The sequence below is a fragment of the Lagopus muta genome, chromosome W, assembly GCF_023343835.1.
Source record: "Lagopus muta isolate bLagMut1 chromosome W, bLagMut1 primary, whole genome shotgun sequence".
Lineage (NCBI taxonomy): Eukaryota > Metazoa > Chordata > Aves > Galliformes > Phasianidae > Lagopus > Lagopus muta.
In genome coordinates, this window is record NC_064471.1 from 1,753,564 (window position 1) to 1,770,418 (window position 16,855).

At 45.2% G+C, this 16,855-nt stretch overlaps 3 protein-coding genes across 3 annotated transcripts in view; 1 reads left to right on the plus strand and 2 right to left on the minus strand.

The window, feature by feature from the left end:
* The window catches only part of LOC125686431 (uncharacterized), a 313,554-nt gene extending 299,232 nt beyond the window's left edge, over nt 1-14,322 (minus strand). The window contains exon 1 of the mRNA XM_048930399.1: nt 11,854-14,322. Within this exon, the coding sequence (XP_048786356.1) occupies nt 11,897-13,384 (1,488 nt within the window). The 5' untranslated portion in view covers nt 13,385-14,322 and the 3' untranslated portion in view covers nt 11,854-11,896. The remainder of the gene's footprint in view (nt 1-11,853) is intronic.
* The window catches only part of LOC125686398 (zinc finger SWIM domain-containing protein 6-like), a 522,860-nt gene that overhangs the window by 58,238 nt on the left and 447,767 nt on the right, over nt 1-16,855 (minus strand). The gene's annotated exons all lie outside the window — the stretch shown is intronic.
* The window catches only part of LOC125686416 (uncharacterized), a 269,413-nt gene that overhangs the window by 31,869 nt on the left and 220,689 nt on the right, over nt 1-16,855 (plus strand). The window lies entirely within an intron of this gene.

Below are 16,855 nucleotides of genomic sequence, written 5' to 3' on the forward strand. Positions count from 1 at the left end.
GGGGGGGGGGGGTCAAGGAACACAGGTGGTGTTCTCAGTCCTGTCAGTGGGAAATGGGGATCTGAGCAGGAGGAGGAGAACTGACTAGTTGAATGACAGGTTGCATGAGTGGTGTTATGTCTGTCATGGTTTTATGATTTCTAATCAGTTTTCCACATCATAATATCATGCACTGTACTGAGACATATAGTTAATGCTGCAGCTCCATGGACTGTAAATATTTCCAGTTTCCCAGTCTCAGAAAAGGAGAATGAACTACAATTCCCAGAATATTTCATTTTCCCATTTAGAGGGAAAGATAAAAATGACTGGGAGTCATGAGATTGCCTTCTTTGCTCTCTTTGCTCCCTGGTTGTTTTGCCTACAACATTACGGTAAGGACTTCAGATTCAAAAACTCTCTCATTTAATTTACTAGCTTCAATTCCAGCCATACTGTAGTATATTGTTACCTCACATTCTGCTATTATATTAAATAAATAAAGCTTTTTTCCCCTGTCATGGAGTTGAATAGATCAATCTATGTCCGTGATAGGGGCAACAGGCCTTTGCCCTCCCCCCCTACCCCAGTCCCACGAAAATGGGAAGGAAGGAAGGAAGGGAGGAAAGAAAGCAGCGGCAACAATCTATGGAGGAAAACTTATTTTACTATATTATCGGAATACAAGATAACACAATATATACAATTTAGTTGAAATTGAGATTAATAAATCAGATGAGAGAGAGAGAAAGTTCCCGGGACCGAGTCAAACCTGAAAAGCTTGGAACAGCTAGGAAAGCACCCTCCAGCACCCACTGCAAGGCAGCAAGAGAACACCCCCCCCCACCCGGAAGGGCCAGATCCCGTGACTTCTGTAATGTACAGGGATAGGTACCTGGGATTGGGGCATTAACACTTTAATGCCCCATACACTACATGATGTTTTGATGTGGAATACTGAAACCCCAAAACAAAAAATAACATAGAACCATGACATCCCCTTAGCTTGTTGCCACTGTTTTTCTCATCTAGGCCCATCTCTCTACCTTTTCCCTTCCCCTGAAAGGTGAGAAGGGCCCCACAAGTTAAAGTAAAAAGGCAAGAAGGCTTCACAGTGACTGAGAATAAGGGGGGGTGAAGGGGAATAGTTAGAGACAGTTAATAGAAGCAAGAATGTAGAGCTTGTTAGAAAAAGAAGGTACGGCAGACACTGGGTCAGGGGTAGTGAGGGGGATGAAGGCCATACTGTTAAGGTGTGAGAACAACCCAGTGACATTTGGCAGGGAGTTCATTAGATGTCCCCAGGGTAAGAAGAAACCGGTTTGGGGGGATTCTTCAGTAATTGGAAGGCCAGGAGTTTACAGCGAAAACAGTCAGAAGCCTTCTTGAGGAAGACCAGAAAAAAAAAAAAAAAAAAGTTTCATCCCACAACCCACTATCATCATAGTTTTGTGATTTTTTTTTTTTTTATTATTATTATTATTATTATTTTTTATTCTCAGTATTCCATAACATCATGGGGTGCACTGGGAGTTTAACTGTTAATGCTTAAGTTCTGGGTACCTGTCTAGAAGAGAAGAACTACGTTCCCCAGGGGACTTGGCAGTCACAGAGAGGAGATATAACTCCTGGCAAGGTCACCTGATGCACTCTCCTTTGGCTCTTTTTTGTCTTCTCTTTTTTGTCAGCTCTCCTCCTGTCTCCCTGCTGATCAACTGGACCATGTATCTCACCTCAGCATTATGGTGAGGCCTATCCACCTTTCAAGCATTCTTTCTCATTATATTTGATTTATTAGCTTCAATTCTAATTATCTTGTATTATGCTGTGTTATCTTGGATTCCGATAGCATATTTACAAAATTAGTTTGTTTCTCGTCAGATTGTTGCCGCTGTTTTTAATTATTTGTCAGTCTGGAGAAGAAGAGGCTCAGGGGAGACCTCATTGCACTCTATAACCTCCTGTAGGTGTCATGGTTTTATGATTTTTGGTCATCAGTATTCCACACCATAACATCATGTAATACAGTGGGGGTGGGGTTTGTTATCTGCCGAATGTTCGTCCGACGGAGAAGAACTACATTTCCCCAGGAGGCTTTGCGGTCAGCAAGGGGATCTTACTCCATGCAAGGTCACCTGATTTCTCTTATTCGCCTGCTCTTTGCTGTCTGCGCTTTGCCATCTGTTGTTCAGTCACTCAACAGGACTGCACTTCTCACCCCAGCATTGTGGTGAGGTCTATACCATTCAAACAGACTCTCTCTCTCATTGTATTTTACTAATACTATATTTAGTAAAATCATTTGTTCCACCTCAGATTAGTGCTGTTGTTTTCAAGTATTTTGGGGTCCCCTGCTTCCCCTTTCCCAGAGGCGCAGATCCACAGATCCCTCTGCCCTGCTGGTCACGGAACTGGGCTGGACCAGCCCATAAACCGTTGACAGTAGGGAGGTTGTGGTGAAGAGGGATTTGGCCTCTTCTCCCAGGCAATGAGCAGGACACAGGGTAAAGGCAGCAAGTTGTATCAGAAGAGATTTAGGTTGGACATAAGGAAGAACTTTTTCTCTCAGAGAGTGGTCAGGCACTGGAACGGCCTGCCCAGAGAGGTGGTGGAGTCGCCGTCCACAGCAGTGTTCAAGAGGCATCTGGATGACATGCTGTGTGATATGGTTTAGTGCTAGTGGTGGCAATGGTGATGATGAGACTGTTAGACTAGATGATCTCATAGGTCGATTCCAACCTTGTGATTCTATGATTACTTCAAAGGTGTGGTTATTATCTACTGAATTACTGCAGACCTGACCTAGGGACTGTAAAATAGCTTTTTTCCCCTGTTAATACATTAAGTTCCTGTTCCAGTTTCTCAATACAAGCTTTTAATAGCTGATTTTCACTTTCTAAGGTGTCTGATCTTATCTCAGCTTGATTTAAGGCATTTAACAGTGGCCATGCCACTATGAATGCAGTTAACTGCCTTTCTTTTGTAGTTAGGATATCTGTCTAATCCTTGAAAGCATTCTGTCATTCAGAATGGGGAAATATTCCCCAAAATATGCAGGGGACCCCGTTTCTCAACTATGGTTGCTAACTGGTAATAAGGAGATCCCAGAAAGCCTGGGATCTGTCCAGGGATTATTTTACCTAGGGGAATGATGTTGTCCCCCTGGACCCATTTAGAAATATTCCACAAAAAAAGCCACGATATAAAGTATATTTGGCCTGCCTGGCTCACCAATTGTACAATCAATGAATATACAGATGGTATAGTATATCCAGGAGTTTGTTTGATGCAATTATGATATTAGAGTAAAGAAAAGAGAACACTCACCCCATCCTGGACTCACATAATAAACTCCAGTAGAGTAGCTCACCACAAGAGGTCCTTCTCCACTCGCAGTCAGTTCTTAAATGGGTCTAGGAGAGGTGTAGCCAGGCTCCACCCCTTCCTGCAGCACAGGTGAATTGCCTTCACCTGTGCTCCTGTGGCTGACTCAGTGCTCACCTCAGGTGATTAATCAGAGGTTCAGGCCATGATCCAGCAGCCCTATACAGTTACTCATGAGCAAAATGAAAGCTACAAGAACACTTGATCTTGTTTATGAAATGTGCCTTTTTGGGTATAAAAAGATACTGGAAAATTACTTATTTTCTCAGGGAATCTGAAAAGACAATTTGCCAAACTTGCTTATATCAGCAGGCATTTGCAGAAATTCACAGGACAACTAAGCCATTCGTTAGCCACAGCAGCTGATACTTCCTGCATTATCCATAGAGCTGAAGTTTTTTTTCCTGCCTTTTTTTTTTTTTTTTTCAGTTTTTGAACCACAGCCCTCAGGAAGGAAAATTTAGTACTTTTTCATTATATTGAGAATGCGTAAATATTTTACAATATTACTGCATGCACAACTGCGATTTCCTTAAGTTGCAAATTATTAGCAATCAAGGGAGATGGATATTCAAGAAATCATCTGATTTTGATCTCACAATAAATTCAGACATAGCAAAAGATACATTTCAATGATCAACTACGAACTATTTTTTGAAGTCCTTAAACTTTAGCCTATCAACATTGTTGAATACCATAATCTTATGTTAGGGTCCCAAACAGCAGTGACAGAGAAAGTTGCCTTTAAAGTTACTTTTCAGACTCGATTTTCTAGTCCTGAAGCAAGAAATTGTGTATATGTCAATCTATAACAGTCTTATCCACCCGAATTAAGGAAAACAAGTCAAAAGTTATGTGCCTTCATGGGGTGCTGAACTGGCAGCTACAGATCTGGCCTTGCTAAGTCAGGTTCTCCCTGCCAATAACATGCTTTTCTATAGACTTAGTACAGACAAATTAATGAAGAAGCAGTGGATTGGTGGATAGAGTTGTAGCCAATAAGACGACCAGGTAGAGTTAAGTCAGCATCTGCCAACTTGACCGAGGTCGAAGAGTACACAGTGAGAAAGACATACGTCCTTCATCAGAAAAGACCGAGAAATACCACGCATGTGTAAAGGAACTAAGACTTGGGGTGGGGAAAAATGTCAATCATTCTGGGGACTCATTGTAATTACCCAACCTTTTCTTGGAAATCTAATGCATATGTAAGCAGTTTGTTCTTTAAGAAGGTGCCTTTTTTGACATCTGGTATGCAGTCTTGGAGGGAATACCCCCTGCATCCAGCATGCATACAGTGCTGAGTAAACAGACCTGTTTTATGACTACTCTGGTTATAGCTTGATTCCACACTTCACCTTCAACCTGCTCAATCATTGGTTCACGCTGTGAAGGGGTGGAGTGTGGTGGAAATCCTAAGTCATGGCCTGAAACAATGATTGAGCACCTGATAGGAAGGCAGGTCCAACCCAGGGGAGCTCAGGTGCAAGCAATACACCTGAGTGACTGAAAGGGGTGGAGCCAGGATTCACCCCTTCCCAGACCTCATTTAAGGGTTCGCCACAGAGGTAAGGGGTTTTTTTGCTGGTGGTCCCTGTCTACTTGAGGCATTGTGAAGGTTGGTAGTGTTTTTGTTTGTTTGTTTTAAATCTGTGGCTGTTACGTTTAGGCTTGTTCTTGTTTGCTGCCCTGTTATTATTATTCCTTTATAGCATTACAACTAGATAAATGCCACCAGAACAAGTTGGCTGAGCAGAAATAGCTCTTTTTGTTGAAAACAGTTAATCATCATTTCAAGGCATTTAAAAGTTAATGAAAAATCCAATTATAATAACAGATGATGTCCAGAAGCAAAGCCTTTCCAATCACTAGTTTCTTGATTAGGGTTAACATCTGAGTTTCTTGGCACTCACACCACTTAAGCAACTTACAGTTCAAAAGAAGTGAAAAGTTATCTCTTAGTGTGCTCCTATATCAATGGCTTGTCTCATAGCAGTAGATTGTCTCATTAGCTAACAGATTTCAGACTCTGATGTGAGAGAAAGCAGTTACGGATAGCAGCTTGGAATTTGAAAGGGGTGATGACACTAAAAAAGCCAAACAAGGACCCAAATCATGATCAGCACCTCTTAAAAAAAAAAAAAAAAAACCGCAAAAAAAAAAAAAAAAAACAAAACAGAAGATCTTAGTAACTGGAAGCTCTTTGCTGAGGGGCTGAGACACCCATTTGCTGCCTAGATAATCTCTCTAGAGAGGTTTGCTACCTGCCAGGAGCCTGTATTAGGGACACGAAGAAGACAATATCCAGTATGATAAAGCCAGACAACTATTATCCTCTCCTGGTCTTTCAATCCAGGTCACACGAGGCTGCAATCAGAAACTAAAAAATATCAAAGGACTTTGCTTCTCTTCAGAAGGTGCTGAAGGGGGGGGGGGGGGGTCAAGGAACACAGGTGGTGTTCTCAGTCCTGTCAGTGGGAAATGGGGATCTGAGCAGGAGGAGAACTGACTAGTTGAATGACAGGTTGCATGAGTGGTGTTATGTCTGTCATGGTTTTATGATTTCTAATCAGTTTTCCACATCATAATATCATGCACTGTACTGAGACATATAGTTAATGCTGCAGCTCCATGGACTGTAAATATTTCCAGTTTCCCAGTCTCAGAAAAGGAGAATGAACTACAATTCCCAGAATATTTCATTTTCCCATTTAGAGGGAAAGATAAAAATGACTGGGAGTCATGAGATTGCCTTCTTTGCTCTCTTTGCTCCCTGGTTGTTTTGCCTACAACATTACGGTAAGGACTTCAGATTCAAAAACTCTCTCATTTAATTTACTAGCTTCAATTCCAGCCATACTGTAGTATATTGTTACCTCACATTCTGCTATTATATTAAATAAATAAAGCTTTTTTCCCCTGTCATGGAGTTGAATAGATCAATCTATGTCCGTGATAGGGGCAACAGGCCTTTGCCCTCCCCCCCTACCCCAGTCCCACGAAAATGGGAAGGAAGGAAGGAAGGAAGGAAGGGAGGAAAGAAAGCAGCGGCAACAATCTATGGAGGAAAACTTATTTTACTATATTATCGGAATACAAGATAACACAATATATACAATTTAGTTGAAATTGAGATTAATAAATCAGATGAGAGAGAGAGAAAGTTCCCGGGACCGAGTCAAACCTGAAAAGCTTGGAACAGCTAGGAAAGCACCCTCCAGCACCCACTGCAAGGCAGCAAGAGAACACCCCCCCCCACCCGGAAGGGCCAGATCCCGTGACTTCTGTAATGTACAGGGATAGGTACCTGGGATTGGGGCATTAACACTTTAATGCCCCATACACTACATGATGTTTTGATGTGGAATACTGAAACCCCAAAACAAAAAATAACATAGAACCATGACATCCCCTTAGCTTGTTGCCACTGTTTTTCTCATCTAGGCCCATCTCTCTACCTTTTCCCTTCCCCTGAAAGGTGAGAAGGGCCCCACAAGTTAAAGTAAAAAGGCAAGAAGGCTTCACAGTGACTGAGAATAAGGGGGGGTGAAGGGGAATAGTTAGAGACAGTTAATAGAAGCAAGAATGTAGAGCTTGTTAGAAAAAGAAGGTACGGCAGACACTGGGTCAGGGGTAGTGAGGGGGATGAAGGCCATACTGTTAAGGTGTGAGAACAACCCAGTGACATTTGGCAGGGAGTTCATTAGATGTCCCCAGGGTAAGAAGAAACCGGTTTGGGGGGATTCTTCAGTAATTGGAAGGCCAGGAGTTTACAGCGAAAACAGTCAGAAGCCTTCTTGAGGAAGACCAGAAAAAAAAAAAAAAAAGTTTCATCCCACAACCCACTATCATCATAGTTTTGTGTTTTTTTTTTTTTATTATTATTATTATTATTTTTTATTCAGTATTCCATAACATCATGGGGTGCACTGGGAGTTTAACTGTTAATGCTTAAGTTCTGGGTACCTGTCTAGAAGAGAAGAACTACGTTCCCCAGGGGACTTGGCAGTCACAGAGAGGAGATATAACTCCTGGCAAGGTCACCTGATGCACTCTCCTTTGGCTCTTTTTTGTCTTCTCTTTTTTGTCAGCTCTCCTCCTGTCTCCCTGCTGATCAACTGGACCATGTATCTCACCTCAGCATTATGGTGAGGCCTATCCACCTTTCAAGCATTCTTTCTCATTATATTTGATTTATTAGCTTCAATTCTAATTATCTTGTATTATGCTGTGTTATCTTGGATTCCGATAGCATATTTACAAAATTAGTTTGTTTCTCGTCAGATTGTTGCCGCTGTTTTTAATTATTTGTCAGTCTGGAGAAGAAGAGGCTCAGGGGAGACCTCATTGCACTCTATAACCTCCTGTAGGGAGGCTGTGGTGAATAGGGATTTGGCCTCTTCTCCCAGGCAACGAGCAGGACACAGGGTAATGGCTTCAAGTTGTATCAGAGGAGGTTTAGATTAGACATAAGGAAGAAGTATTTATCTCAGAGAGTGGCCTGGCACTGGAATGGCCTGCCCAGGCTGGTGGTGGAGTCGCTGTCCCTGGCAGTGTTCAAGAGGCGTCTGGATGACATGCTGTGTGATATGGTTTAGTGCTAGTGGTGGCAATGGCGATAAGTAGATGGTTAGACTAGATGATCTTATAGGTCGTTTCCAACCTTGTGATTCTATGATTCCTCTTAATACTTTATGCAGTTTTTGAATGCTCACATGATCACGTTGTTAATCTCCCTGAATGTATTGCTCATCATTTCACTCAGTATTAGTATTTATATTTTGAGGAAGTCTTCCCCAAAACCAGAGAATACTGAGTGTCAGGGAGTGTGAAGAGGCCTGGGAAGGACTTGAGACAGATGGAAATCTTCAGTGTCATGGAACTTTACTCCTGAACACATGAAAGCCCCTGAGAGTTTAAACAGATATTTGAGACAGCAATGTTGAGGCTCAGGCAGCTCTGAGGAGGCACAAATGATTTGGGGCCTGGCTAATGCTTGTCGGGCCTTATTCAATACTATCCTGGAGACGGAGAGAGTTTGTGAAATTGAAAGGGAGAATCTCTAGGAAAAAGTAAAAATAAGTGAGAGAGTCTCCTGGTCGAGACAAAAGACCTCCAGTCTGAGAGAATATGCTGTGGTGTAAACACTACATAGCCCCGATTTCATTCCTGGTGAGCCTGACCAAGAGCATGATCCTGAGAGAGTCAGGTGTACACCAAACATGTGGCGTACATTCACAAAGACTGCACCAGAAAGGTATGCCAGTACATTTGCAGCAATGTATGGCAGAGGGGAAAGAAGACCCCTTATAAATGAACTGATTAATAAACTTCAAGACTTTGAGTTACATTTAATACCTCTATGTGCTTGTGTTTCAGCCATTGCAAAGGTAGCTGAAAGGCTGGACAGAATGGAGAACAAGCAAGTAGATATAATAGATAAACTATCAATCTTGCCTGATGCTGATGAAAGCATGGTGGTAACAGATAAATCCAATGAGGAACAGAATTCCCAATACAGCCTACTGGAGGGGCTGATCAACTTGATTTCCTCCCAGCCACTGTCATCCAATGTCTCAGCTACCAAAAGAAGACGTCCTCCTGCTCGAGCAAGTGGCAACAGTAAGACTACGTCACGTTTTGCCTTGTGGCATTACCAATGTGACCATGGAGAAGATATGAAGGAGTGGCATAAACAACCTACTCCTGCACTTCAAGCACGGGTAAAAGAATTACAAGACAAATCAACCACCAAGGTGAACTTCTCCAAAAAGGTGATTGCTCCAGTTGCTGCAGACAACAGAGGTAACAAATAGAGGGGCCCTGCACTCAGGGGGAGGAAAGGGATAATAGAGTATACTGGACTGTGTGGATTAGATGGCCTGGCACATCAGAACCACAGAAATATAAGGCCCTGGTGGATACTGGAGCACAGTGCACTCTGATGCCCTCGAGTCACCAAGGGACAAAATCAATTTATATTCATGGGGTGACTGGAGGTTCCCAAGAACTGACTATGTTGGAGGCTGAAATCAGCCTCACTGGTAAAGACTGGCAAAAGCACCCTATTGTGACTGGTCCAGGGGCTCCATGTATACTTGGTATTGATTACCTCAGAAGGGGATATTTTAAAGATCTCAAAGGGTACTGATGGGCCTTTGGAATAGCTTCTGTAGACCCAGAAGGTGTTAAGCAGTTGTCTGTTTTGCCTGGCCTATCACAAGATCTGTCTGTTGTGGGATTGCTACGAGTGGAAGAGCAACAGGTACCGATAGCTATAAAAACGCTGCACAGACGGTAGTACCGCACCAACAGGGATTCCTTGCTCCCCATTCATAAGTTGATTCGTCAAATGGAGAGTCAGGGAGTGATTAGGAAGACTCACTCACCTTTTAACAGCCCCATATGGCCAGTGTATAAAGCCAGTGGAGAATGGAGGTTGACGGTGGACTACCATGGCCTGAATGAAGTCACGCCCCCACTGAGTGCTGCTGTGCCAGGCATGTTAGAACTCCAGTATGAACTGGAGGCAAAAGCAGCCAAATGGTATGCCACCATTGATATTGCTAATGCCTTTTTCTCCATTCCTTTGGCCAAAGAATCTAGGCCACAGTTTGCTTTCACATGGAGGGACATTCAGTATACCTGGAATCGTTTTCCCCAGGGGTGGAAACATATCCCGACCATTTGCCATGGGTTTATCCAAGCCGCGCTGGAACAGGGAGGTGCTCCTGAGCAGTTACAGTACATTGATGACATCATTGTGTGGGGCAACACAGCAAAGGAGAAAGGAGAGCAAATAATCCAGATCCTTCTCCATGCTGGTTTTGCTATTAAGCAAAGCAAAGTGAAAGGACGTGCCCAGGAGATTCAGTTCCTAGGTATAAAAGTTGCAAGATGGCCATCGTCACATCCCGACGGATGTGATCGACAAAATCACTGCCATGTCTCCGCCCACTAATAAGAAAGAGACACTGGGTGTAGTGGGTTTTTGGAGAATGCATGTTCCAAACTACAGCCTCATTGTAAGCCCCCTTTATTATGTGACACAGAAGAATAATTATTTTCACAGAATCACAGAATTGTAGGGGTTGGAAGGGACCTCCTGAGATCATCGAGTCCAACCCCCCTGCCAAAGCAGGTTCCCTACACCAGGTAGCACAGGTAGGCATCCAGGCAGGTCTTGAACATCTCCAGAGAAGGAGACTCCACCACCGCCCTGGGCAGCCTGTTCCAGTGCACCGTCACCCTCACTGTAAAGAAGTTCTTGCGCATGTTTGTGCGGAATTTCCTATGCTCCAGTTTCTGGCCATTTCCCCTTGTCCTATCTCCACTCACCACTGAAAAGAGTCCGGCCTTGCCATTCTGCCCCCCACACCTTAGATATTTTTAGACCTGGATCAGGTCCCCTCTCAGTCTCCTTTTCTCACGGCTGAACAGACCCAGTTCACTCAGCCTTTCCTCATAGGGGAGATGCTCCAGGCCCTTCACCATCTTCGTGGCCCTCTGCTGGACTCTTTCCAAGAGATCCCTGTCTTTTTTGTACTGGGGAGCCCAGAACTGGACGCAGTACTCCAGATGAGGTCTTACCAGGACAGAGTAGAGGGGGACGATCACCTCCTTTGACCTGCTGGCCATGCTCTTTTTAATGCACCCCAGTAAGCCATTGGCCTTTTTGGCCACAAGGGCACACTGCTGGCTCATGGCCAACCTGTCGTCCACCAGGGCACCCAGGTCCCTTTCCTCAGAGCTCCCCTCCAGCAGCTCATCCCCCAACCTGTACTGGTGCATGGAATTATTCCTCCCCAGATGCAAGACTCTACACTTGCTTTTGTTAAACCTCATCTGGTTTTTTTCTGCCCAGCTCTCCAGCCTATCCAGGTCTTGCTGAATGGCAACACAGCCTTCAGGCGTGTCAGCCAATCCTCCCAACTTCGTATCATCGGCAAACTTGCTGAGGGTGGCCTTTATCCCCTCATCAAGGTCATTGATGAAGATGTTGAACAAGACCGGACCCAGCACCGACCCCTGAGGATCACCGCTAGTTACAGGCCTCCAACCGGACTCTGCACCACCAACAACGACCCTCTGCGCTCTGCCAGTCAGCCAGTTATCAACCCACCTCACTGTCCACTCATCTATCCCACACTTCCTCAGCTTTGTTATAAGGACGTCATGGGGGACAGTATCAAATGCCTTGCTGAAATCAAGGTTGACTACATCCACTGCTCTCCCCCTATCCACCCAGCCAGAGACAACATCATAGAAGGCTACCAGGTTGGTCAAGCACGACCTCCCCCTTGTGAACCTGTGCTGACTACTGATAACCTCCTCTTCTTCCAGTTGTCTGGAGATGACATCCAGTACAAGCTGTTCCATCACCTTTCCAGGGACAGAGGTGAGGCTGACTGGCCTATAATTGCCTGGGTCTTCCTTCTTGCCTTTTTTGAAGACCGGGGTGACGTTGGCTATCTTCCAGTCTTTAGGCACCTTCCCCGTCTTCCAAGACTTCTCAAAGGTGACAGAAAGCGGTTCAGCAATCACCTCTGCCAGCTCCTTCAGTACCCGTGGCTGAATCCCATCGGGTCCCATGGATTTCTGAACACTGATGTTGCCTAGGCGCTCCCGGACCTCCTCTTCCCTGACAGAAGGGGGGGTCTTCCATTCCCCAGATCCTCTCACTAATCTCCAGGGTCTCAGATTCCCGAGGGGGAGCTTTTTCACTGAAGACAGAAGCAAAGAAGGCATTCAGTATCTCCGCCTTCTCAGCATCCCCCGTTACCAGAACACCCCCGTCACTTAGCAGGGGAGCCACATTCTCCCTAGTCTTCCTTTTACTGTTAATGTACTTGAAAAAACCTTTTTTATTATCCTTTATCCCCTTTGCCAGATTTAATTCCAGGCAGGCTTTAGCCTTCCTTGTCGCATCCCTGCAGACCCTGACAACATTCCTGTATTCTTCCCAAGTAGTCAGACCCTTTTTCCACATTTCATGGGCCTTCTTCTTTCCTTTGAGTTTGTGCACGAGCTCCTTGCTCATCCACACAGGTCTCCTGCCACCCTTTCCCCATTTCTTCCTCACAGGGACGCACCGATCCTGAGCTTGGAAGAAGAGCTGCTTAAATGCCGACCAGCTCTCACAGGCCCCCTTGCCTTCCAACACCCTAGCCCATGAGATAGCTCCAAGTAGGTCCCGGAAGAGATCGAAGTTGGCTCTCCTAAAGTCCAGGGTAGCAATCCTACTTTTTGCTTTACTTCTTCCACTCAGGGTCTTGAACTTCACCATCTCGTGGTCACTACAACCCAAGCTGCCCCCGACCTTTACTTCCCTGACGAGCCCTTCTCTATTAGTGAGAATAAGGTCCAGCAGTACCCCTCTCCTCGTCGATTCCTCAACCACCTGCATCAGGAAGTTGTCTTCAACACATTGCAGGAACCGTCTGGACCGCGCATGCCTGGCCACATTGCTTTTCCAGCAAATATCTGGATGATTGAAGTCCCCCATAAGCACCAGCGCCTGGGATCGTGACGCTGCTTCCAACTGTTTGTGGAAGGCCTCATCAACCTCCTCCTCCTGATCAGGGGGCCTGTAGCACACACCCACAACGGTGTCAGCCATACCAGCCCGCCCCTTGATTCTTACCCACAAGCTCTCCACTGCTACACCACTCTCCCCCAGGTGGAGTTCAATACATTCAAGCTGCTCTCTTACATAAAGAGCAACTCCACCACCCCGCCTTGCCGGCCGATCTTTCCTAAAAAGCACATAGCCCTCCATGACAACATTCCAGTCATGTGAGCTGTCCCACCACGTCTCTGTGATCGCAATGAGATCATAGCCATGTGACCGCACGCAGATCTCCAACTCTTCCTGTTTATTTCCCACACTGCGCGCATTAGTGTATAGACACTTCAGGGAGGCAGCATTCCCCTGCCACACTCCATCCCTTCGAACTCCACCCTCGTCACCCATCAAATTCACTTTTGAGCCTTGAACTACCTGAACCTCAGCAGTGCTCATTTTGTCCCCTTCCCCCTTCTTACCTAGTTTAAAGATCTTTCAATGAGGCCTGCCAGCTCCTGGGCTAGGATCCTTTTACCCCTTGTAGACAGTTGAGCTCCATCTGCAGCCGTCATGCCAGGAGCTGAGTAAATTGCCCCATGATCAAAAAAACCAAAGTTCTTCTGCCTGCACCATCCTCTAAGCCATTTATTGATGAGGAGGGCCTTTCTGATCCTTTCAGAGTCCTTCCCCGCCACTGAAGGGATAGAAGAGAAGATCACTTGCATTTTGTGTGGGGTCCTGAGCAGCAGCAGGCTTTTGAGCAGATTAAACAGGAGATAGCCTGTGCTGTAGCCCTGGGGCCAGTACAGATGGAGCAGGATGTGAAGAACATCCTCTACACTGCTGCTGGAGAGAAACGTCGCACTTGGAGCGTGAAGAACAGCAAAATAACCATCAGGTAGACCGAGCTGCCAGAATTGAGGTGGCTCAAATAGACCTGGACTGGCAGAACAAGGCTGAATTATTTCTAGCTCGGTGGGCCCATGAGACCTCAGGTCATCAAGGGAGAGATGCAACATACAAATGGGCTAGAGACCGAGGGGTGGACTTAACTATGGATGCTATTGCACTAATCCTTCAGGACTGTGACACATGCACCACAATTAAACAAGCCAAGAGTATGAAACCTCTCTGGGGGGAAGGGCGATGGCAAAAGTACAAATATGGGGAGGCATGGCAGGTTGATTATATCACCTTGCCACGATCTCGCAATGGTGAGCGTTATGTGCTCACCATGGTGGAGGTGACCGCTGGGTGGCTTGTAACATACTCAGTACCCCATTCTACTGCTGTAGCACCATATTAGGTATCGAGAGTCAAATCCTGTGGCGACATGGCACCTTGGAAAGAATTGAGTCAGATAATGGGACTCATTTCAAATATTCTCTTGTGGATACTTGGGCCAGAGAACATGGCATCGAGTGGATTTGTCATATCCTTTATTTTGCATCAGCCTCTGGTAAGATCGAACGCTACAATGAGTTGTTAAAAACCATGTTAAAAGCAATGGGTGGTGGAACATTTAAGCATTGGGAGAAGTATTTGGCAGAAGCTACCTGGCTGGTTAACACCAGAGGATCGGTCTGTCGAGATGGTCCTACCCAATCCAGCGACCTACATATTGTAGAGGGAGATAAGGTCCCTGTAGTACATATAAAGAACATATTAGGAAAAGCAGTTTGGGTCTTTCAAGCTTCTGTGAAGTGCAAACGTCTTCGCGGAACTGTTTTTGCCCAGAGACCTGGGTCCACCTGGTGGGTGGTGCAGAAAAACAGGGATGTTTGTTGTGGTAGGCGCTAGCAAGGCATCGGGATGTGACACGTTAGGACCTCCCCCTGCTCTGTGACAAATTTATGACGCATGCTTTAGGGGTGTAGACGAAGCATGTAGGGTATGTAAGCTGCTGTGTAGTTACAATAAATGCCATTTGCTGCAACCTCATATTGGTGTCTGTGTCGCTATGGTCCTAGTGAGGGAAGATCGCTAGCCCCCGGCAAACCAGACCTCGCAGACGGGGCCAACAGATTTTCAATGTGCACCACAAGGAAATTTGATGTTGGGGGAGTGCAGTCAGTAACTCCATGTGTTCATATTTTGTTTGTATATATTAAGCATGATGTAATGATGTAGATTAAGGGGTGGAATGTCATGGTTTTATGATTTTTGGTTATCAGTATTCCACACCATAACATCATGTAATGCACTGGGGGTTTGATTGCTGATGCTCAAGTTCCGGGTGCCTGTCCGGAGAAGAACTGCATTTCCCCAGGGGCTTTGCGGTGGGCGAGGAGATAGAACTCCTGGCAAGGTCACCTAATGCTCTCTTCTCTTCTTCACCTGCGCTTCTCCATCTGCTTTTCTTCATCGGCTCAACTGGACTGCACTTCTCATGTCAGCGTTGTGGTGAGGCGTATCCACCTTTGAGACACACTCTCTCTCAGTACATTTTGCTGATACTAGATTTAGTAAATTAGTTTGTTCCACCTCAGATCGTTGCTACTATTTTCAATTATTTTGGGTCCTCTGTTTCCCTTTTCCAGAGGCGTGCATCCACAGATTCCTCTGCCCCACTGGTCACGGAACCAGGCCGAACCAGCCCATAAACCGCTGACATTGGGGACCCTATGTGGGAATCAGTCATTAATGGTTGTATGGGAACTGCTGAGTCTCGGCCTGAACCTCTGATTGATCACCTGAGGCAAGCAATGAGTCAGCCAGAGGAGCACAGTTGAAGGCAATTCAGCTATGCTGCAGGAAGGGGTGGGGTCTGGCTCTACCTCTCCTAGACACATTTAAGAGCTGACTACCAGGATGGAAGGATTTTTTTGAAAGTTCACTCTGTTGGAGTTCTGTAAGTGAGCCTGTTATATGATTAAGCTTTCAATCTATTTTCTTTTTGTTATTGTTTTTTGTTTTGCCTTACTATGTTGTTTGTTTCGTAATTATAACATCTTAATATTTTTTGGTTATGTTTATTGGTGGAAAGCAAAAAAAACTTTTGTGAACCCTTGACCCCTTGTGGAGGTATGTTGTTAACTCTTTCAGAGCCTTGCAAGCTGAGCGGCAGGTAGCTGCTGCAGCTGTGTAGGCAATGGCTGGTACAATAACTAATTTAGCTTTGGAGTTTGGTTTGCCTGTTTGGGGCATCGCGCATCCTTTGTGTTCCACAGTAGGTCAGGTAAACGCATTGGTAGAGGTGTGTCATGGTACTATGTTTTTATGGTTTCAGTATTCCGCATCAAAACATCATGTAGTGTACGGGGCATTAAAGTGTCACTGCCCAATCCCAGGTACCTATCCCTGTACATTACAGAAGTCACGGGATCTGGCCCTTCTGGGTGTGTGTGGGGGGGTGCTCTCTTGCTGCCTGGCAGTGGGTGCTGGAGGGTGCTTTCCTAGCCGTTCCAAGCTTTTCAGTTTTGAATCGGTCCCGGGAACTCTCTCTCTTTCATCTTGTCTGATTTATTAATCTCAATTTCAATTAAATTGTATATATTGTGTTATTTTGTATTCCAACATTATAGTAAAATAAGTTTTCCTCCATAGATTGTTGCCGCTGCTTTCTTTCCTCCCTTCCTTCCCATTGTTGTGGGACTGGGGTGGGGGGGGTGGGGGGCAGAGGCCTGTCGCCCCTGTCACGGACATAGATTGATCTAGTCAACTCCGTGACAGATTTTTGGCGCCCAACGTGGGGCTTGACTGCTTTTTAGCTTTTAGAACGTATCTCTTTTTCTTTCTGGTCTTAGAGAGCTTCGTTAAGGAGCATTATCAGTAGTTCAGGTTTCTGTGCTGGAAAACCTGACCTTGAAAGATTAGGTGTACTGCCAGTGTTCTGGGATATTTGTAAACTTTGAGCACTACTTAGTCTGAGTAGTGCCTTTTTTTCTTTTTTTTTTCCCCTCCTCTTGTTAGCTTCAATTCATTAAC